We start from the raw sequence: 24820 nt of genomic DNA, 5'->3' as shown, positions 1-24820 counted from the left end.
TGTAATGATGAGCAAATTAAAAAAAAATCTCAACAAAAGGAAGAAATTCGCTTTATTCATATATTTTCTAACATGAACAGTATTTTAAGTCTAAAGAGAGAGAAGCACCATTTGCAAACTTTTAGGTTATATAAAAGAAAATTAAATGTGGACTGAATCATCTAAATTTTTGTACCATAAGAAACTAGAACAATGAAACATAATTGATACTAAGTTTTAAAAATGTATAACACTCTGAATATACTTTGCGGCCTCTAAGTGGACACAAATTCTCTCACCAGATTATGGAAGAAGTTTCTCCTGCTCCTTGTCTCATAGAGTGTCCTATGGTAAACAGTGTTATAGTGAAGGGCTACAATTGGAATATAAAGTATCTAAAAAATGATTAGGAAAGCTAAAGCTGTGATCTATAAAATCACTGGTCAAGTTTCCAACTCTAAGAGCAAAGGGAATAGCTTCTGCCAAGGAAGGCTTATTTTAACACAGTTTTGCTGGTACATTCTTGTCTTGTGAAGAATTGACCCAAAAAGAGGTGTTTTTCTTTTCCCCCTCTGTGTCCCTGGAAGCTAAAATTGCTCTTGTAACTGTATTAGCAGATTTTGTCATGCAAACCTTTATTTTAGAGACTAGAATATGGGCCCTGGCTGTAGTCATGGGTCATGAGTAGAGACTGGCATTAGGGTAAGTATATGTTAGAAGTTGACTTCTAGTGGACAGTCCTTCTAAGAAACTGAGCTCAGAAATGGAATGAAGATCATAAATGAATTTACCTTGGCTATTTAATGCCTGTTTAACCATGTCTAGGGCCCTCCCTCCCTCATCTGTGCTGCCACTGCCCCCCACCCCTCACCTCCACCCCAGCCATGCATCAGAGATCAAAGCAACCTTTTAAGATCTAACATTCGTGAAGGGACTATAGAAGAAGTGTATTAGGGAAATTTTATACACTTTTATCTCCCAAAAAGGAAAGCGAAGGTAATACTTACTTATCTTGCACTGTTTGAATATGCTTTAACATTAGTTACATTGTGGATGACCAGGCTTTTTAAAAAACATATTAATGAGGATTATAACTATATCAAGATGAATTCAGGCTGTCTGTGATTAATTTGTGCTTAATATAATATTGATACCTTTTATGTATAAAAACACTCACTTTAAGGTATAAAATACTTAACAGCAATGGATAAACAGGTGCCAAGGGTTTATTTCTTTAAAATCTCTTTCCAAAATCAAAGAGCTAAAATCACTGAAGATAATTTCGAAATTATTTTGTTGTAATTTTATATTATTTGAGATTATTAAAATTATTAACCTCTAAAGAGATAGAGATACCTTGTTAACAGAAAATTCGGCTTTTCACATATGAAAACTTAACTGGCTTTTGATGTCTAAATTTATTTTTTTACATTGTGTGTTAAGTGAGCATTTTTTACTAAAAGCTTCTCTCAGCGAGAATCAGCTATGAGTCTTAGTTAATGTTTACATCAGACATAACTCTTAAAGAAGGTACAAAGTACAAGAAATCACTTGTATTTTATGCAACCATAAATAAATGAAACATCCTTTACCACTTCATTACAGTAACTGAACGCTAATAAATAAGTTTATGCTTTTCATCTGATAAATACCTTTAGGTTAATCTAAGTCTGAGAATGTAAAGCTTAGGTTTTTAATATTTTAAAGTTTTCATGATTTCCTTACATAAGTGTCAAATGTAGCAACAACCATGACATGAAACTAATATATCTATTTTCATCTCTCTTTGTAAACAGTGTCTGAGGCAGAAAAAAGGAAAATCTTGACTGACATGAATTGAAATGCAGTGCCATTTAATAACAGATGTAAGAAAAATATGCTCTTGGACTCCTATATGTATGTGTTAATGTGTATTAGCTTTTTCTTTTACATATGTAAACATAAATAGGTATCTAGTACACTAATTATAAAGCTACAGTACAACATTCTTTGCCAGTGTAGTTCCAAATTAATCTTGATCCAAAATCTTGATTTTATGCTCTTATCATGCAAAGGTTAATCCTGAGTTTTTTAATGAGCAACATAACTAAAGCTGATTGTTTTTTAATGTCTCTTGATTTAGAAGTAGAAATTTTCCATTTGTATACAATTCTTTAATTTGGCATTTTCACAGGGAGATTTAATCATGAATTTAAAATGAAACATCAAATCTCAGGAAAACAAATCTCTTCTAAGGTATATTTTGTAGTTCAATCATGTTATCTTTTTTTTATTTGAAATTATCTTTTCTCCTTGAAATTATTTTAAAGGTATTTCACCAGTGCATTGAGATGGAAACATGGAAATGATATTCTAATCATTTAGCAGCATATTAAGACATCTTCAAAAGAGCTACTTAGATTAGACTGCGAAAATCAGGGTACCATTTATGTTGACTATGGGGAAAAAAACTGATTTAATTATTTCCCAATATTAAATTTCATTTTCTGAGAAACAAGATGAAAGAAAAGCCAAATGTAAAATTTATAAATATTTTGCAATAAAAATGTAACTATAAATGCAAATGTCTTCATCAAAATTCTGGAGAAAGATACATGAAAATGGAAATCAAGAGTAAGATAATAAAAACTAAAAAACAATTTTTAAACTGCAATATACTACATGGATATTTTTATTTCATATTGTTTTGCAATAATTGTGCTACTCTTATAGTTAAACATATTTTTACAAACTTATTTTGGACTGTGAATCCTAGGTTTACTATTTAGACAATATATTGAATAGCTTAAAGAAAATTTTTGGAGCTATAAATGTGGATGGATTTACTGGAAATATATCAATCATGCCTTCCTTTCCTTTATCTTTTATATACATATTTTGTTCCTTTTGACATAGGACTATTATGCTTGGCTTCAACCTCTTTTGTGATAGGACTGTTATACAGTTGAGAATATACTATATTTGGTTTTTGCTAACTTTAATTCTAAATCTCTTGCTATTTTATTAAAATTTATATTTAGAGAGTCAGTTCATAAACATATACTTGCAATGATAGAACATACAAGTATCAAGTATGTACATTTTTTATAGGCTCAGTGACTTAAAAAAATAAAAATACTCCATTACACATTACTTAATAGACTACTGGGAATTCGTTAGGATTTCCTCCCCCAAACATCCTGCCAACTTTACCTGATTGTGCTTTTAAGTGTTGTGCAACATAAAATAAGATGCCATCTGCAGAAAGAGGTTGAAACTGCAATTGAATATGTGTCTTTTCGAAAACGGAAGGAAGCAAAAGACATCCAGGATAATTCATGGCTTCTGAAAGATGGATCACTTATAGATAAAACTAACAACAACAACAACAAAATGAGTTAAGAAAACAGTACTGCTCATAAATACAGTAAAGTTACATAATTTTATCATTTAAGAACTTACCTTATCTTCCAAGAGTTGTTCCTCGCTAAATACATTGAACCATGGTAAATCTGTTCTAATCCCACTAACCGTAGGATTAATTAATGGAGCCAATTATTGAAAAGCCACCTATTACTTGTGGTAACTATGCTCCTTTTGGCTGGTACTGTGAGGCACAGACCCTCTGCTCTGTATTATATTATAGAGAGGCATCAGATGCATAGATTCTGAGAATGTTTTATTCTTATCTCAAGAAATAGAAATTCTTGGGAATGCTTAACATTAACAATGCTTTCAAAAAGATGATTCCAATTGTGGGAGGTAGAAGACATCACTATATGAATTATTCTTTAGTTTCTATATTTCTGATTAAAATGTAGAGTGTAATCAAATCAAGATAAGATTAAAGTGATCATATCTCTTCAGAAAATACTAACCTCTGGGTTTTCTTTCATGTTAAATCTGAATAAATTCATTTCAACATGAATTGAAGTAGAATCATTATATAGATTTATAGTCCCTCAGATATTACTTGTTGCTTCTGTGTGTTTATGAAGGGAAGAAGGGAAGTTCTGAACATTTGGCAGCCTTTATCTCTATAGATTCTTTGTGCCTCATTTTATATGACAGTGCTTCTTAGAGTATATGTTGGTTCACCACATGTCTTGAACCACTGACCTAGTTATTTTGCCTTTTCTCCCTTTAGACCAGGACTGTAACTAACTGTTGTTCTTCACTTTCAGATTGATATGCAACTGGTAGGTGTTTATCCAAGAGGTGTTGGCATTTGCTGATTATTCAGCAATACATCATTCATTGTGACTTATTGTAGTTCAAAATGGAAGAGGTTGGAATCACCCAGTATGATTCCTAACAGTGTAAAGTCTTATATCTTGTTCCTAGACCAGACCCTTAATAAAGCTGAGATGGAATCTGGGAAGTAAATTTTAATAAAGACCCAGGTGTTTCTGACATAGGTGTTACTTGGACCATATTTTCATAAACATTGAATTAAGGTTTAAGAATACAGGGATAGTTAAAGTGAGAGTCCTTTTAGAATTGTGTTTGTAAATATTACTAAAGTAATGCATATTCATTATAAGACATTTAAACAGTATGGAAGAAAGTAAAGTAAAAAAGATGAAATTCCATTGTTCTATTTCCTCTCTTAATTCCCATGAACCACTGTAAAGAGTTTATTGAATATGTAGCCAGACTTTATTTTCTGATGCACATACACTTGATGTGTGTCTATATCTAGCACCTGACTTATTTCACATAAAAGAAACCATACTATATACAAACTATGCATAATGTATTTACTTTTAGGGCACCTGGATGTTTCAGTCACTTAAATGTCTGACTCGGTTTCGGCTCAGGCCATGATCTCAGGGGTCATGAGATCTAGGCCTGCATCAAGCTCCATGCTCAGCAAGGAGACTGCTTGAGATTCTTTCTCTCCCTCTCCCTCTGCCCTTCCCCCTGCTTGAGCTTGCATGCGTGTGCGCTCTCTCAAATCAATAAATCATTTAAAAAATAATTATTATTTTTTTCACTCAACTATCTATCTTGAGACTCTGATGTTAGCATATTTTGCCTATTACTTCTTCTAAACGCACAGTATTTTTAAAAATAAACCATCTTTAGAGAAGTTTTAGGTTCACAGGAAAACCAAACAGAAAGTACAGTTTCCATATACTCCCCAGCCCCCACCCCACATATATAACCTCTTCACTATCAACATCCTGCTACAGAGTTGTAAGTGTACAGTTGATGAACCTATACTAACATATTATTATCATCCAAAGTCCATGGCTTACACTAAGTGTCATTTTCAGTGTATGTTCTGTGGATTGTGACAAATGTATCATGGCATGTATCTACCATTAGAGTATCATACAGAATAGCTTTACTGTCCTAAAAATCTTCTGTGCTTCACCCATTTTTCCCTCCCCTTTCCTCCCCAACCCCTGTTAATCACCAATATTTTTATTGTCTTCATAGTTTTGCCTTTTCCAGCATGTCATATAGTTGGAATCACATAGCATGTAGCCCTTTCAGCTTGGCTTTTCTTCAGTAACTTGCATTTTAAGGTTCCTCCAGGTCTTCATATCTCATTTCTTCATAGCTTATTTCTTTTAGTGCTGAATAATATCCCATTGTATGGATGCACCACAGCTTAATTTATTCATTTTTCTACTGAAGGATATCCTGGTTTCTTCCTAGTTTTGGCAATTATGAAAGATGTTTATAACATCTTTCCAATTGTCCAAGTCTCTACCAAAGTGGCTACACCATTTCACATTCCCATTAGCAATGAATAAGAGTTCCCGCTGCTCTACACCCTTGTCAGCAGTTGGTGTTGTCAGTGTTTTGTATTTTAGCCTAAAACGGTATGTAGTGGTATGATATGTTAGATGTTGATACGTCCTAAAGAGAAAAATTAGGATGTATGCCTGTGGAGTCAAGGAAGGTGATATTAGAATAAAGATCTCACAGAGTTGAATAAATGACCTCTGTGGATCTATGGGGAGAGAGAAAATGGATGCAAGGCCCATGAGGTGGGAAGTTTCTTGACATGATCAAGGAACAGGAAGAAGGGAAGTGTGACTGAAGGGGCAATAAAGAAGGGGAGAGTTTTATTTTTATTTTTCTTAAGATTTTATTTATTTATTTGACAGAGAGAGAGCGCAGACACAAGCTGGGGGAGCGGTAGAGGGAGAAGGAGGCTCCCTGCTGAGCAGGAAGCCGCTCAGGGCTTGATCCCAGGACCCGGGATCATGACCTGAGCTGAAGATAGACGCTTAACCCACTGAGCCATCCAGGTGCCCCAAGAAGGGGAGATTTTTAAAAAAGAAGGTCAAAGAGGTTATGGGGCCAGATCACATTGTTAAAAATTGTGATGTGTTTGAGATTTTACCTACTGGTAAGCTAATAAGAGCCTGCCACATTTCATAGATAATTGCAGAAAACATGAAACACCTGGGTCAGAGACAAAGGACAGTTTATTACAGCAAAGCAGTAACAAGAGTATCAGAATTTTTTTTTTGTCAGTTCCAGGAACCCCTATTCTCTTAGAAAAATGTGAGAGGAAACAATTGATATTGTGTATTGCTTAAAAAGGAAATCTGAGCTTAGAGGTCTAAGTCTTTTATAATTGGCAGTGAGCATGCCTGCTCTTTGCCCTGAAGGAAGACACTATCTCTGTCTTCCAAAGCAGGAAACAAACTCTTTGTTTCAAAGTTAATATTATCAGTAGTGAGATGGGCCTACATCATGTACCTCTTCACGTGCACAGAATCATTTTCTGCAAAGATTTGTGGTATTTCTGTATTTCTGCAAAGATTAAATGATTTGAACCTGGTCATGCAGAAACATCAGACGGATCTAAGTGAAAGATGATCCTATAGAATACTGTCAAAGATATGGAAAACAGGTAAGATAGAGAAACTGTTCCAGATTGAAGGAATCTGAAGAGACATGACAACCAAATGCATACATCCCTAGAGGGCATCCTGGATCAAAATGAATAAACACATTGTTGGGGCAGTTGAGGACATTTGAATCTGGTCTATGAGTTGGATGGTAGTGTTGTACCAATGTTAATTTCCTGATCTGGAGGTTTGTGTGTTGGTTATATAAGAGAATAGCCTTTCATTTTGGGGAAATAACCACAAGGATGTTTAGAAACGATGAGGCATCACATCTTTAGATTGCTCTTAAAAGGTTCAGAAAAAGACTACTAATGATAAATGCTGCATGGGCATGTGTGTGTGACACAGAGAAGAAAATGCAATAAAGAATTAGAGAGTATGGGGGAAAGAGATATAGGAATTCTTTTTATTACAGCAACTTTTCTGTAAGTTAAGAATTATTTCAAAGTAATTATTAAAAATTATTTTCCGAGACCCCTGGGTGGCTCAGTCGTTAAGTGTCTGCCTTCGGCTCAGGTCATGATCACATGGTCCTGGGATCAAGCCCCGCATCGGGCTCCCTGCTCAGTGGGAAACCTGCTTCTCCCTCCCCCACTCCCCCTGCTTGTGTTCCCTCTCTTGTTGTGTCTCTCTCTGTCAAAAAATAAATAAAATCTTTAAAAATAATAAATAAAAATTATTTTCCTTATTGTTTTCATTATACACCTTTTTTTTTAAAACTACCTTTTGTGTTTATTGGACAAAATGACTTTTTAAACACCTCAAAAATAAGCTCAGGTACAGCAAATTAAAAACCCAAAGCAAAACAAAAGCCTCAAAGGTGAAGATTAAACTGATCATTATAAGACCTAGTGCTACCTGTTACTGATGGTCAGGGAGGATTAACTTGTTTTTCCTCTGAATTATAGCTTTCTGCAAGCCTGTAAATGTTTATATAGTATCATTCTCTTGGTATTTATTGAGACTTGTCTTATGGCCTAGAACATAGTTAATATTTGTAAATGTTTTGGATGTTTTTGACAAGAATGTGTATCCGGAAGTGCTGTGTTCTTTCTGTTCATTATATCAAACTTGTTGATTATGTTGTTTAAATCTTCTATATTCCTTACTGACTTCTGTCACTTGACCTATTATCGATTTCCAGATCATTATCAGCCTATTCAACTACTCCCTTGAGAAAGTTTAAAAGGCATCTCAACTGTGCCCAACCTGAGCTCCTCATTTCTCCAAAAATATGTTCCTCCCACAGTCTTCTTCATTTTAGTTAATGGTGACATTATCCTTCCAGTTTCTCAGGATAAAAACTTTGCAGCTATCTTGGACTCCTGTCTTTCTTCCTTCTCATGTGTGATCTTTCAGCAAATTGGTTGTCATGTCTCTTCAGATTCCTTCAATCTGGAACAGTTTCTCTATCTTACTTGTTTTCCATACCCTTGACAGTATTCTATAGGATGACCTTCCACTTAGATCCATCTGATGTTTCTGCATGACCAGGTTCAAATCATTTAATCTTTGCGGAAATCAGAAATACCACAAATCTTCGCAGAAAATGATTCTGTGCACGTGAAAGAGGTACATGATGTAGGCCCACCTCACTACTGATAATATTAACTTTGATTACCTGCTCATATTTGTGTTTGACAGGTTTCTTCACTTTAAAGTCACTCAGACAAGATCTGGTGCCAAACCAGACAAAAGCACTTAATGAGACATGGAGAAGAAACTGCAACAGGAGTTCAGATCCCTTGAGGACCATATACTATATGGTAGTCAACTAATGGATTATGTCCAATATTAGATTTTGGGATATCATCATTACAACAGTGAACAATGACAAAATCATCTTTTCAGTAGAGAAATCTCAATAGCTTTATTTGTAGCCATTTACTTCCAGGGACTGTTTAATTTGTAATATAATCAGGACAGCAGTCATGATGTTCCTGGCTTTGGACTTTGAAGCTGCAATTACTCCATGTTACCCTTAGTACATCCTTATTTTCAAACAGGAAACAAATCTTTCTACATAACGTACATTTGTCTCCTACTGAATGTACATTCAGCTACAACATCAGAGAAGGTGCTTTCCTTCTGGTTAACATGAAAGTATGTCAGCATGGGCACAGGTGAGGAACTCAGCCTCCAACATGCAGGGCTGTGGTGGGTCAGAGAGTCAGGGCAGCATGACTTGTGTTGGGTGGCTGGGAGGTAAGGGAAGAGATACAGTTATGGGAAGTGATAATACTTAACATTTTATAGCAAACTACAAACTACAGAGCCCCGTGTAATCTCACCTAATCCTAAAAACACTGAGGTAAAATCTATTATCACCTCTACTTTGTGAGAAGGAAATGGAGGATCAGACATGTTATGCAACTTGTCCTGGGTCACTTTTAGTAGCTGGCAGAGCAAGGGCAGGTTCCCAGAGAACAGTAACACAATACAGTGCAAAACAAATGACATAAGGGAGGAACATGCTAAGAGCTATAGGAATCTTCATGAAAGTCTGGGCACTTGAACTGTGGCGTGAAAAAAGGGAGAATTTGGGAAAAGTCCAGGTTTTTCAGCGACACAAAGTTGTTCTGACAGTGAGTCATCTTTAGGAGATTTTACTAATCAATGTAGTTAACTAAGAAGAAAACACCAACACCCCTCTTCTTGGATAAATGATCTACTGGGTTCTGACCAACAGCCTCAGGGATGGTCAGTGTGAGGGGCAGTTACAGAAGGGATAGTTTTCTGAGAGGAAGAATAGCTAATAATTCAAGTGATTTTCCAGATTACACAAACTTCAATCCTGACCATCACTTTTATGACCTTGTTAATTATAAATAGGATTCCTTGAGAAATTACTAATATTTATATTTACCACTGTTTAAAAGCTGTGGCATTGACTGGCACCAGGCCAGTGCAAGCTGGTAAAAAAAGTAGAATGGGCTGCTTAGGGAAGTAAAAACATTTGGATTGCAATGATGCTCCATCTAATTTAGGGAAACCATAGATTTCTAAAACAAGCAACATTTTAATTTTTAAGAAACTACCCACCTATTTTCTAAAGTGGCTATACAAGTTCACCAGCAATGTGTGAGAGATCTAATTTCTCTATATTCTCACCAGCATTTGGTATTGTCTCTATTTCTTAAGTTTTAAGTGTAGAGTGATATTTCATTGTCTATAAACTCTTTTTAGACTTGTGGGTATATATGACATCTTTTGTTTTCAACCTTGAGGCCTCAGCAGAAACAACCAGAAAAGTCAAATCTCATTGCACAGTGAGTCAAATAACCTCTGACTTAATACCTTGCCAATAAACACATTTATGCCTGAAGATTCTCTGTGAATAATGTTTAAAGAATTTTAGAATATTATGTCTCAAAGGAAGAAAACAATGTACAAAATTAAACCAATATTAAGCCAATCTAGGAGAAGAGAATTACCAGTTTAATCAAATTATTGCATATTCTTTTAAAAATTATTTTTACTCTCTTGTTTGGAAGTAGTTTTTAACTTATTAAAAATCGAAGAAATAAAACTAGTACAAAGAATATTGTACCCATATTTGTCTTTTGCTAATTTTCAACCCCTTTATCTAGCTCTATCTAGCTATCTATATGATTTTTTTTTTTTTTCTGAATCATTTGGGGGTAAGTTCCACACATCATGGCTCTTTGCACCTAACGACTTATAGATATTCTCTTTATATATAACCACAGTACAGTTATTAGTGTAATGTTAATACCATACTTTTGTCTGACATTCATATTCTAGTTTTTTTAGTTGATACAAATACCCTTTATAATATTTTCTTCTAGAGTATGAAATTACATCTAAAATGAGATGTTGCACTGAGTTGTCATGCCTTTTTATTCTTAATTTTTTTTAAAGATTTTATTTATTTGAGAGACAGAGTGAGCACGAGCAGGGGGAGGGGCAGAGGGAAAGGGTGAAGAGACCCCTGCTGAGCAGGGAGTCCAACTTGGGGCTCAATCCCAGGACCCTGAGATTGTGACCTAAGCTGAAGTCAACCGCCTAACCAACTGAGCCACCCAGGCACCCCATCATGTCTCTTTAAATGTATTTTCATCTAGAGCATTTCCAGTCTTTCATTATCTTTATGACCTTGAATTTAAAAAAAATATATAGTATTGGTTTCAGAAGCAGAATTTAGCAATTCATCACTTGCATATAACACCCAGTGCTCATCCCAACAAGTGACCTCCTTAATGCCCATCACTCATTTAGCCCATCCCCCACCCACCTTCCCTCCAGCGATCCTCACTTTGTTCTCTATAGTTAAGAGTCTTACGGTTTGCCTCCCTCTCTGTTTTTCTCTTATTTTATTTTTCCTTCCCTTCCCTATGTTTATCTGTTTTGTTTCTTAAATTCCACATGAATGAAATAATATAGGTGTCTTTCTCTGACTGACTTATTTTGCTTAGCGTAATACCCTCTACTTCTATCCACATTATTGCAAATGACGAGATTTCATTCTTTTTGATGGCTGAGTAATATTCCATACCATATACATATACACCACATCTTCTTTATTCATTCATCAGTTGATGGACATTTTTGGGCTCTTTCCATATTTTGGCTATTGTGAACAGTGCTGCTATAAACATTGGGGTGCATGTGCCTCTTTGAATCACTATTTTTGTATCCTTGGGATAAATACCTAGTGGTGCAATTGCTGGGTCATAAGGTAGTTCTATTTTTAACTTTTTGAGGGACCTCCATACTGTTTTCCAGAGTGGTTGTACCAGTTTGCATTCCCACCAACAGTGTTTTCCCTTTCTTCACATGCTTTCCAACATCTGTTGTTTCCTGAGTTGTTAATTTTAGCCATTCTGACAGATGAGAGGTGGTATCTCATTGTGGTTTTGATTTGTACTTCCCTGATGATGAGTGATGTTGAGCAGTTTTTCATATGTCTGTTAGCCATTTGTATGTCTTCTTTGGAGAAATGTCTCTTCATGTCCTCTGCCCATTTAACTGGATTATTTATTTTTTGGGTTTTGATTTTGATGAGTTTTTTTTTTTATAGATTCTGGATACTAACTCTTTGTCCAATATGTTATTTGCAAATATCTTCTCCCATTCCATCAGTTGCCTTTTAGTTTTGTTGATCGTTTCTTTCACTGTGCAGTAGCTTTTTATTTTGATGAGGTCCCAATGTTTATTTCTGCTTTTGTTTCCCTTGCCTCTAGAGATGTGTCTGGTTAGAAATTGCTGTGGCCAAGGTCAGAGAGGTTATTGCCTAGTTATAATCTCCTTAGGATTTTGATGGTTTCCTCTCTTACATTTAGGTCTTTCATCCATTTTGAATTTATTTTTGTGTATGGTGTAAGAAAGTGGTCCAGTTTCATTCTTCTGCATGTTTCTGTCTGGTTGTCCCAACATCATTTGTTGAAGAGACGTCTTTTTTCCATTGGATATTCTTTCCTATTTTGCCAGAGATTAGTTGACCATATAGTTGTAGGTCCATTTCTGGGTTCTCTATTCTGTTCCATTGATCTGTGTGTCTGTTTTTGTGCCAGTACCATACTGTCTTGATGATTATGTCCTTATAATAGAGCTTGAAGTCCAGAATTGTGATGCCTCCAGCTTTGGTTTTCTTTTTCAACATTCCTTTGGCTATTCAGTGTCTTTTCTGGTTCCACACAAATTTTAGGATTGTTTGTTCTAATTCTCTGAAAAATACTCGTGTTATTTTGATCAGGATTGCATTGAATGTGTAGATTGCTTTGGGTGGTATAGACATTCTAACAGCGTTTGTTCTTCCAATCCATGAGCATGGAATGTTTTTCCATTTTTTTGTGTCTTCTTCAATTTCTTTCATAGTGTTTTATAGTTTTCAGCATACAGATCTTTTACCTCTTTGGTTAGGTTTATTCCTAGGTATCTTATGGTTCTTGGTGCACCTGTAAATAGGATCAATTCCTTGATTTCTCTTTCTGCTGCTTTATTACTGGTGTATAGAAATGCAACAGATTTCTATACATTGATTTTATATCCTGCGACTTTGCTGAATTCCTGTATCAGTTCTAGCAATTTTTTGGTGGCATCTTTCAGGTTTTCTATTAGAGTATCATATCATCTGCAAAGAGTGAGTTTGATATTTTCCTTGCCAATTTGGATGCCTTTTATTTCTTTTTGTTGTCTGATTGCTGAGGTTAGGACTTTCAGTACTATCTTGAACAACAGTGATGAGAGTGGACATCCCTGTTGTGTTCCTGACTGTAGGGGAAAAGCTCTCAGTTTTTCCCAATTGAGGATGATGTTAGCTGTGGGTCTTTCATGTAGGGCCTTTATGATGTTGAGGTATGTTCCTTCTATCCCTACTTTCTTGAGGGTTTTTATCAAAAAAGATGCCGTATTTTGTCAAATGCTTCTTAAGCATCAATTGGGAGGACGATATGGTTCTTACCCTTTTTTTTATTAATGTGTTGTATTATGTTGATTGTGGATATTGAACCATCCCTGCAGCCCAGGAATAAATCCCACTTGATCATGGTGAATAATCCTTTTAATGTAATGTTGGATTCAATTAGCTAGTATCTTGTGGAGAATTTTTGTGTCCATGTTCATCAGGGATATTGGTCTGTAATTCTCCTTTTTAGGGGCCCCTGGGTGGCTCAGTCAAGTTGGGTGTCTGCCTTTGGCTCAGGTCATGATCCCAGGGTCCTGGGATTGAGCCCCACATCCGGCTCCCTTCTCAGCAGGGAGCCTGCTTCTCCCTCTTCCTCTGCCCAGCCCCCTGCTGTGTACTCTCTCTCAAATAAATGAAATCTTGAAAAAGAAAATTCTCCTTTTTAGTGGGGTCTTTGTCTGGTTTTGGAATCCAGGTAATGCTGGCTTTGTAGAATAAGTTTGGAAGTATTCCTTCCATTTCTATTTTTTTGAAACAGCTTCAGAATTAATAGGTATTAATTCTTCTTTAAATGTTCAATAGAGGGGCACCTGGGTGGCTCAGTAGTTAAGCGTCTGCCTTCAGCTCAGGTCACAGACCCAGGGTCCTGGGATTGAGCCCCATGTCAGGCTCCCTGCTTAGCAGGGAGCCTGCTTCTCCCTCTCCCACTCCCCCTGATTGTGTTCCCTCTCTTGCTGTGTCTCTCTCTGTCAAATAAATAAATAAGATCTAAAAAAAAAAAAAAAAGAGATAGAATTCCCTTGGGAAGCCATCAGGGCTTGGACTCTCATTTGTTGGCAGATTTTTGATTATTGTTAGATTCAATTTCTTTGCTGGTTATGGGTCTGTTCAAATTTTCTATTTCTTCCTGTTTAGTTTTGGTAGTTTATATGTTTCTAGGAATTTACCCAGTTCTTCCAGATTGCCCAATTTGTTGGCATATAATTGCTCATAATATTCTTTTATAATTGTTTATATTTCTAAGGTGTTGGCTGTGATCTCTCCTCTTTCATTCATGATTTTATTTATTTGGGTCTTTTTTCTTTTTGATAAGTCTGGCTAGGGGTTTATCAATTTTGTTAATTCTTTCAAAGAACCAGCTCTTAGTTTCTTTGATCTGTTCTACTTTTTTGAATTATATATCATTTATTTCTGCTCTAATCTTAATTATTTCCCTTCTTCTGCTGGTTTTAGGCTTTATTTGCTGTTGTATTTCCAGCTCCTTTAGGTGCAAGGTTAGGTTCTGTATTTGAGACTTTTCTTGCTTCTTGAGGAAGGCCTGTATTGCTGTATACTTCCCTTGTTTGACCACCTTTGCTGCATCCCAAAGGTTTTGGACTGTCATGTTTTCTTTTTCATTTGCTTCCATGTATTTTTAAATTTCTTCTTTAATTTTCTGGCTAACCCACTCATTCTTTAGTAGGATGTTCTTTAATCTCTATGCATTTGTGGTCTTTCCAAATTTTTTCTTGTGGTTGACTTCAAGTTTCATAGTGTTGTGGTCTCAAAATATGCATGGTATGATCTCAATCTCTATACTGCTTGAGGCCTGAGTTGTGACTCAGTATGTGACCTATTCTGGAGAATGTTCCATGTGCACTTGGAAAAGAATGTGTATGCTGCTTTAGGATGAAATGCTCTGAATATATCTGTTAAGTCCATCTGGTCCAATGCGTTATTCAAAGCCCTTGTTTCCTTGTTGATCTTCTGCTTAGATGATCTGTTCATTGCTTTGAGTGGGATGTTAAAGTCCCCTACTATTATTGTATTATTATCAATGAGTTTCTTTAAATTTGTTATAAATGGATTTATATATTTGGCTGCTCCCAAGTTGGGGGCATAAATATTTACAATTGTTAGATCTTCTTCTTGTATAAACCCCTTTATTATGATACAGTGTCCTTCTTCATCTCTTATTACAGTTTTTGGTTTAAAATCTAGTTTGTCTGATCAAGTATGGCTACTCAAGCTTTCTTTTGATGTCCATTAGTATGATAGATAATTCTGCACACCCTCACTTTCAATCTGGAGATGTCTTTGTGTCTAAAATGAGTCTCTTGTAACATTATATTGGTGGGTCTTGTTTTTTTTTTTTTTTTTTTTTAATCCATTCTGATTCCCTATGTCTTTTGATTGGAGCACTGAGTCCAGAGTAATTATTGATAGATATGAATTTAGTGCCACTGTATTACCTGTAAAGTTGTTGTTCCTGTAGGTTGCCTCTGTTCCTTTCTAGTTTTTGTTGCTTTTGGTCTCTCTTTTCCTCTCATTGGGTCCCCTTTAATATTTCTTGCTGAGCTGGGTTAGTGTTCACAAACTTCCTTAGTTTTGCTTGTCTTGGAAACTCCTTATCTCTCCTTCATTCTGAATGACAGCCTTGCTGAATATAGTATTCTTAGCTGCATATTTTCCCCATCAGCACGTTGACTATATCATGCCACTTTCTTCTGGCCTGTCAAGTTTCTGTGGACAGAACTGTTGCCAACCTTGAGTTGGCAACCTTGTAGGTTAAGGAACTTTTGTCCCTAAAGCTGCTTTCAGAATTCTCTCTTTATCTTTGTATTTTGCAAATTTCACTATGATTATGTCTTGTGTTGTGTTGTGTTGACCTGTGTTGACCTGTTTTTGTTGATTTTGAGGGGAGTTCTCTGTGCCTCTTGGACTTAAATGCCTATTTCATTCCCCAGATTAGGAAAGTTCTCAGCTATAATTTGTTTAAATACTTCTTCTGCTGCTTTTTCCTGCTCTTCTTCTGGGACTCCTACAATACAGATATTATTGTGCTTTGTGGAATCACTGAGTTCCCTAAGTCTATATTTGTGATCCAGTACTTTTCCTTCCTTCTTTTAAGCTTCATTATTTCCCATAATTTTATCTTCTATTTCACCTATTCATTCCTCTGCTTCTTCCATCCTTGTTGTAATTCCATCCAGTTGAGGCCTGATTTGTTATAGTATCTCAGTTATAGCACTTGTTATTTTGGCATGACTAGTTTTTAGGTCTTTTATTTCTGTAGCCAGGGTTTCTCTGGTGTCTTGCATGCTTCTTTCCAGCCCAGCGAGTATTCTTATGACTGTTTTTCTAAATTCTTATTCAGATATATTGTTTATATTTGTTTTGAGCAAATCCCTGGCTGTGATTTCCTCTTGATCTTTCTTTTGGGGAGAATTCCACTGTCTTGTCATTATGTCTAGGTTTCTGTCTTTTACATGTTATGAAAGCTTGTTATGTTTCCTACTCCTGAGAGTAATACTATATTAAGAAGTAGTCCTACACTATCCAGGGCCTGGTGCTTCAAGAAGTGTTTCTGGTGTATACTGTGTGCACTCTGCTATTGCATTTTGGCTGCTCTTTCCCACAGGTCAGTCCTCTGCAGAACTCCTTCTTGCTTGCAGTGGTGAGTGTTTGGACCCTTAACTAGGTGTGCTCTGTTTGTTAAGATAAGCCTGCTAAAAAAACCCAAAAGCCAAAACAAAAAACAAAAACAAAAAAACAAAAAAACAAAAGAACCTGATCCAAGAGAAAAGGAAAAGGAACAGAAAAGCAAATAGACAAACAAAAAACTATAAGCATAATTCCAAAGAAAAAAGAAAAAAAAGAAAAAAAAAAAAAAGGAAAGCCTGGTCCTAGTTCCACCAGAACTGAAGCTGGTGCTTTGGAGCACTCTATTATCAGTAGACTTGGACATGTGGGGGCCTGAACCCTGGGGGTGGGGTTTGGCGTAAGTGACTCCTGCCTCCACTGGAGGTGCTGTGTTTCAGAAGTCCAACCATGCTGGTGTGTGTGTGGGGGTGGTGGTGGGGGAGGTAGTGAGGGGTGGAAGACAGCGTCACCCCCTCTCATCCCTGCAGAGGGGAACTCGTGGCCACTGCTATTCAGGAGGCCCTCATGGAAGAGTGAACAAATCTCCCCTCCTGTGTCCCAGGCTTTTGTCAGATCCCTGCCCTTAACCTGTCTGTGATTGAGCCATCAGCATACTTGGCACCACAGTTCTCCTGTGTTTTATCTCTGGTCAGTGGCTGAGATTCAAAACTCCAAATCTTAAAGGACCCCACAAGGCATGGACCCACTCCTCAACCCCAGAGGCCACCCTCACCGTTCTGTCCCAGAAAAGCAGTCATCACCTGTGTAGGTTCTAGGAGTCTATAGTGAAGTGCAGTGAAAAGTTGCAACCAGGTTATATGCCCTCCATGTGTGCCTCTGTCCCCTGCTGTTGAATGGACATGCAATGGCACCCAGCGGGCCTTTTGTCTGTGAAGAGGCAATATACCCTCTTCCAAATGTGTTCCATTAGGGGAGTATTCTCTTCCAGTGTGACCCAGGGGATGCCCACACCACGGTGTCTTGCACAAACGCTACACGCTGCTTTCTCTCCCACTCTCTCCCTCTCTTCCTGACTTCTCTCCATGAAAAGGACTCCCTCCCCTTCACAGCACTGTAGCTTTTCTCTCCTCCAATTCACGTCTCCAAACCTTGCATCTCCCATGTTCTCTCTGTCCAATTGTGCAGATTGCTTCTTTAATCCTCAGATTGATTTCCTAGTTATTCAAAATGATTCGATGTTGATTTAGCTGCAACTGAGGGACAAGGCAAGCCCAGGGTCTCCCTACTATTCCACCATCTTAACTCCTCCCCATGACCTTGACATTTTTGAAGAATATTTTCCTCCTGTTATTTTTTTAAAAAGATTGATTTATTTATTTTAGAGAGAGAGAGAGCATGCACATGAGCAGGGGGAGGGGCAGAGGGAGAGGGAGAGAATCTCAAGCAGACTCCCCAGTGAGCAGGGAGCCTGACATGCGACTTGATTCTATGATCCTGGAGATCATGACCTGAGCTGAAACCAAGAGTCAGATGCTCAACTGACCGAGCCACCCAGGTGCCCTCCTCCTCTGTTTTTGGAAAAGAATATTCATCATTGTGGGTTTGACTGATATTACTTCATAATTAGATTCAGGTTATGCTTTCTTGGCTGAAATACTTCATAGATGATGATGGGTTCTTCCCAGGGTATCACATATGGAAACACATTATATCTATCTGTCCCTCATCGGTGAAGTTAATTTTGATCACCTTGGTCAAGGTGTTGACTGATTTTTTCCTACTGTATAATATTCCATTGTATAACTGTGGCTTTATTTTTTCTTGCAATTCATATGCTGTTTGTGGGGAGATACTGTAACACCATGTATATCTGCTATTCATCAAAACTACCCGGTAGATTTAACACTCACTGATGATTCTAGCCCAAGTAAGTCTTTACTTGGATGCAAAATGGTAATATCCAGCCCTACCAGTCTCTCCACAATTATGGCCTGGGCGCTGTAGCTTCTCACCTGATCTCTAGAATTCTCACAGAGGTATGATGGTCCATTTGTTGTTGTTAACTTGGTGTCTGTTGGGGGAAAGAGAGCTTGAAGCTTCCTATTCTGCCATCTTATTAACCTACATCTCTGCTTTAAATTCATAAATTTCTCTTAAAACTTAAAGCTCTGCAATATTCCCCTCATGTATTAAACATTTCATCACCTCCCTATCTTGGATGCAGCAACTGTTTTGCTTTTTTTAATTTTCTTTATTTTTTAAAATTTTTATTTATTTGAGAGAGAGAGAGAGAGAGCACAAGCAGAGAGGGGGTAGAGGCAGAGAGAGAGGGAGAAGCAGAATCCCCACTGAGCAGGGAGCCTGACACGGGGATTGATCCCAGGACATTGAGATCATGATGTAAGCCAAAGGCAGATGCTTAACTGACAGAGCCACCCAGGTGTTTCCCCCCTTTTTAAACACACCTCTAATCACTTTAAATTGAACAAGTCCCATTGAAGGTTGTTTTACTACCAAATGTTTCTGTTCTTAGCAGTGACCTCAAGATTCCTAAAATAGATTACTTTAATTCCCAGAACACTGTTCCTCATGATGGACTCAAAGTATAGTTTATTTAATAAACAAATAGTTCTCAATCTCCACATCATATAAACCTATGAAGTTAAACAGATATTCCTCACTGATGCACATCTGCTGTGTTCTCAACAAATTATAGATTTAGGGCTATCCATTTTATACTTTCAATTTCATTATGTTTAATGCAAAATATTTTGATTTTAGTCACAGCTCTTCTACTGTACCACAGCTATGTTTTATTCCATTAGTAAAGACAATGAGATAAAAATAATTTAAGACTTTTTGTAGTATTTATTAATTTATTATTTGCCTTTAAGGTCTATGGATAAGTGCATATGACTTCAATGTAGCTTCTTACCTTGTTAGAATCTAATGGATAGAAGTAACTTTTTTTCCATCCTTAACTATGTGAAGTCTTAAGTATTTGCCTTTCCATCTCAACTTAAGCAGCTGGACAAAGTTTAGGTTAACTAAGTACACACTTGGTTATTGTAGCAAAAATGGAAGCTAAAATCCTTTCTCTTTGTTGGATTATTACTAGAGTCTACTGGGGGTGGTGTGAATGAGCAATTGAACCTGTTGGCTAATTGCTAACAGAAGGAATGGTTAAGTATCAATTATCAAAAAAATAAAATCATCCCTTTAGGCAGACTTTCTTTGGCACCCATATGGATAATGCTGAATAACACTAATTGTTTAACTCATTTAGTTATTTGGGTGGCGATTTGGTTCTAAATGATCTTTGGAGGCCCATGAAGATGGAGTGTCGCTTAAAAATTAAGTATTCTATAAAATCACAAGATTGTTTTATGATACTTAGTGACATCTGGTGATTCCTGCTATCAAAATCTAGGATGAGGTATTCTCCATGTTTTTTGGAGCAGAATTTGGGGGTTTAAACTGAGGCCAAGTTAAACTTTTTAATTTTCACACAAAAACATCAGCTTTGTCACTTATAAATCTGAAAAATAAAGCATGTAAATGAAATAAAGCATGAAATAACATATAATTCAATTAATAACCAGGATATCTAGACTTTTTACAGAGATCTTAATTTTTAATTTTTTGCTTTGCCTTGACTATCAAAAACTTAGCTGACACAATTTATATCCAAAAGTAATGGTTTAAAGAAAATGTCTATGACTTTATATGACTATATCTATGACTTTATATTATGCCCTTAGCCTTTAGTGTGTGTATGAGAAATGACCACATACATAATGTCTCTTCATTTTCTAGAAAATTGTCATCAAATATATATTTTGCTGTTTAATTTCATTTTTTTTTATAAAGTTTCATTTATTTATTTATTTATTTGAGAGAAAGAGAGAGTGAGAGAGAGAGAGCCCAAGAGGGGGTAGGGTCAGAAGGAGAAGCAGACCCCCTGCTGAGCGGGGAGCCCGATGTGGGACTCGATCCCGGGACTCCAGGATCATGACCTGAGCCGAAGGCAGTTGCTTAACCAACTGAGCCACCCAGGCGCCCCTAATTTCATTTTTTAATTGGAGCTTACTCAATCTGTTTTCATTAGAGTTCAGTGCCAGGGCATAATTCTGTGTCCTTGATGTGATGACCGGTATGCTTTCTTTTATTAGGCAATAATTGAGTAGCAATCTTTGTATTTTATGTTTCGCTTTGATTTCCAGGAAATCTAAAGCTAATTTTACATTCAGTTGCACGCTGTGTTTTAGACCTAGTTTTGTCTTGTATTGCTTGGTGTGCCCTTCTTGTTCCTCTCCATACCCTCTCCTCTCTTCCCTCTTCTCTTCCTTTTCTTTCCTTGAGAGAAGGGCATAATTTATCTTTCTACCACTATCTCAGCTACTTTTCAAATATATGTATTTTTTTACTGTGAGCTCTTCCTTATGCTACTTGGAGTGTTATTAATAATAAAGTCAGCTATTGAGTCAGGTATCTTGTGTAGGAAGATTTATGGCTGTTTCAGGAGTCCCAAAGCCTTACTTACAGAAGGTCTGGGAGATTATATTGATTATATGCATATGCAATCCATGGTTATACCTCGAATAATCATCATTCACTTCACAAATGTTAATCGAGCACCGTCTATGAGAAATGCACACCCTCCAGCTCAGTAAGCGTCCCCTGATGACTTTTTAATCCATTGTGCCTTACATTGGTCTCTTCCTTTCTATTCTCAGAGGTATTTTAATAATTTAGACTTTATCTGGCATAAGTTTCCTTTTCAGATGAAGAGGTTTACTCACATTTGCAAGTACATCCTTCTATTCTTCTGCCTGCTTTCCTACAGGGGCTCCACTCTTGGGAAAGCTACCTTATTACCCCATGTGAGTCTATCCAAATCTTACCTATGCGTTGATACCTAATTTAATTCCATTGTTTTCTATTGCCTATTCAAGCCTTAGTAGTGGGAAATAATGCACATGTTGTGTCATTGTTTAATATTTAAAGCAGTCAATTTCTTCCTTTTTTCTCTGAACTCTGATTTAAATTATATATTTTGATTTGATTTTCACAGACTTTTGCCTGGTCTCCACTTAAATCATTGGCTCTTTGAAAGGAGGGACAACTCTATCTGATAGTGCTTTGGATCTCTTCATGTGGCTTGAGTGGTTTCTTAATAAATAATAATAAGCTATACTTTATAGAGAATGAGTTTCTTTAAGAAATATTTTATTTGGTCATTTTGAAAAGTTAGTATCTACTATGTTGATCATAATGGTTTGAAATATTTTAAAACATCTTCTATACAATAGAACTACTGTTTTTTCAAACTAGGTGGTCTAAAATATTTTAACTTAAGCATCTATTTAAAACTAACCCATAGGGGCACCTGGGTGGCTCAGTTGGTTAAGCGGCTGCCTTCGGCTCAGGTCTTGATCCCAGGACCCTGGGATCGAGCCCCACGTTGGGCTCCTTGCCCAGCAAGGACCCTGCTTCTCCCCTGCCTGCCATTCCCCCCACTGCTTGCGCTTGCTCTCTCTCTCTCTCTCTCTCTGGTTCTGTGTCAAATGAATAAAATCTTAAAAAAATATTTTAAAACTAACCCATATTTTAAAAATGAAATTGATCAAACTGTCTATGTGGACCTGGCCTGCATTTAACACAAGTGTAATCTAATACTTTTTTCTTCCTTTGTAGGAGGAGGCTGATTATGGAGTGCTTCTTGTGTACCAGGCACTGTGCTGGCCTCTTGACTTCAGTGACTTCCCATCATAAATTTTATGAGTGTGTTAGGAGACTCTTAGCCAATTCTGCCTCTCAGACCACATGGCTTTCTTGATGGTTTGTTGTGCCATATTCCTTGATCACTAGAATAGCATGGTACAGGAATGTTTGCTTTTTAAATTTTTCCTAACATAAATTACACAGATTTTAACAAAAGAAGAAAATGAAATAATATTTTGTAATCTTTATATCTTTCATGATCATGAAACTTGTAGTTTGCTTGTCACTTTTCAATATTGCTACTAGAAACTAGAGGGAGCCTGTTTCTTAGTTCCCCAAATTTGAAAGTAAAGTTTGTGGTTGGATCCTATCACTGTCATTCATTTCAGATTAAAAGGTGGGCAAACCTGCCTCAGGGGAAGAGGCAACCAAGTCCTGTCCGTAGAAATTGACTATAAGCGGGGCGCCTGGGTGGTTCAGTCATTAAGTGTCTGCCTTTGGCTCAGGTCCTGATCCCAGGGTCCTGGCATCGAGCCCCGCATTGGGCTCCCTGCTCCGCAGGGAAGCCTGCTTCTCCCTCTCCAACTCCCCCTGCTTGTGTTCCCTCTTTCGCTATGTCTCTCTCTGTCAAATAAATAAATAAAATCTTTAAAAAAAATTTATTAAAAAAACAAGAAATTGACTGTAAGCAAACTTTTTTTTTCCTGCCTTCTTAAGGTGGGGGACAGGGCTTATGTTTCAACATGTGAAACATTTCAAGGGAGGAAACATTAGTAGTAGAGAGCAGCAAATTTAATGTGAGTGCTTTTTGTTCATTACTTAATGTTATCTTGAATAGAAAATAAAAAGGACTTTGTTGAAGAGAAACCTTTTATAGATGTCTGTCTCTTAAGAGTTTTTAACCTTTCCCTCACTACCTTATAAAAATTAGTAATCATTAATTCAGGACTTGACAAAGAGAATGGACCCTCCAGGGATTTTGGCCCCAAATTTCCCCCAAACAGAGATTTCAACATATTCTCTTTTCACACTTGAGCAGCCCGATGTTCAGGAAAGTTAAGTTACTTGCTTAAAGTCCAAGGTTAGGAAAAAGCAGTTGTTTCTGTTTCTTTCTACTAAGATTCATCTGCAACTTCTATTCTTTTAGACACTTGAAAAGCTTAATGTTCATATGAACCTTAGAATTGTTATATATAATTCATTTTCTCACTGTTTCATTTATGATTTAGCAGGTTGTATTGAGGAACCCAGAAAGAAGACTAAAGAACTAAAATGTGTGTTCCTAGGAATTATAACTAGTTCCTATTTAGTTTTTACATGTATTATAAATTTGTAGAGATAGAGGATCTAGTGTACATGTAAACACATCCTTACTAATTATCAAGATGGGATTGAAAGTAGGGGAAATAAAGACTAAAATTCATGTTTTTTCTATGAAGAAAGCTTGTGAATTATCTACTCTATTCTCACATGGCTAAATGCACCTGGAAAGGAGCACGTGAAAATAAGGCAAACATTCCTGAAATTGCCATCTGTAAGTGTTGTGGACCCTTTACTATCAGAAAAACCAAAGACTTGGCAGGAAAGCACCCTATGAGTCAGGAAGGCTTGAAGAACTGAACTTCTCCATTAGCTTGAATTAATTTCAATGAAACCTCGAGCTAGGTGGACCATAAATAAAGTATCCTTGGCATCAAAACTGTCTAAGTAGCTTGAACATTTGCCTGTTTCATTCAAAATGCCAGCATGTGAGTAGGTTTTCTGTACCTTAGGGAATGAGAAATGAGTGGACAACAATTGCACTAGGGATGGAAAGAATGTAAGAAAAATGGGAACATTTTCAATATTTTCCAGGCTAAAAAGTTAAAAACACACATATTACAGAATCTCATTTGGCTAAATGTCAACAATATGCAATAGCTAAAATTTAGTGGTATAAAAATATTCCAAGAAAAAAGCAATTTACCAATAATGTGGGAAAAATAAATTGAGAGGAGAGATTTTATGATTCAGTAAAGGTTATATGTGTAGTTGTAAACCATGGATTCCAACAGGAAATACAGCTGCAACCGAAAAAAAAGAGCAAATGAACAAGCTTTGAGTGTATGAGAAAAGGAACTGGGCATATTGTCTTTCTCGCAAAATAAATAAACCAGAGTTCTGCTGGAAATAGAATATGTTAATGACTAAACTAGATTGCAAAATATTTACCCTACCCTGTTATTTCTTTTTAGGTTAAGATTGATAGTCCCATGAACTGTCAAGCCCAGATGCCATTGCTTGCTTTAGCTTCAGTTTAATTTTTAGAGCCAGTTTAGGGCCCTCCTGGTGAACATTGTGGATTCCTGTACTTCTGGAACTAGGCTCAGATATTTTGAATCATTTTTGGTGGCTATGACCCTGAAAGCCATCCAATTCAAGTGGTCTCTTGATATTTTCCTTATCACAGTGCCATACCTCAGTGGAATTCCTAAGAAGTTTGGGGTGAGGCCATAGTGAGAAGAAGAGCTATGCCAATCAGGAATTCTCCTCT

General features: G+C 36.7%; 1 protein-coding gene across 1 annotated transcript in view; it reads right to left on the bottom strand.

The window, feature by feature from the left end:
• The window catches only part of EYS (eyes shut homolog), a 1577782-nt gene that overhangs the window by 5741 nt on the left and 1547221 nt on the right, over nt 1–24820 (bottom strand). The window contains 2 exon segments of the mRNA XM_027604057.2: nt 3172–3257; nt 3259–3331. Coding sequence (XP_027459858.2) covers nt 3172–3257; nt 3259–3331 — 159 coding nt within the window.

This window comes from Zalophus californianus, chromosome 7 (assembly GCF_009762305.2).
Source record: "Zalophus californianus isolate mZalCal1 chromosome 7, mZalCal1.pri.v2, whole genome shotgun sequence".
NCBI classification, from domain to species: domain Eukaryota; kingdom Metazoa; phylum Chordata; class Mammalia; order Carnivora; family Otariidae; genus Zalophus; species Zalophus californianus.
The sequence above is the reverse complement of the archived record's forward strand: the minus strand, read 5'-3'. Positions and strand labels throughout refer to the sequence as shown.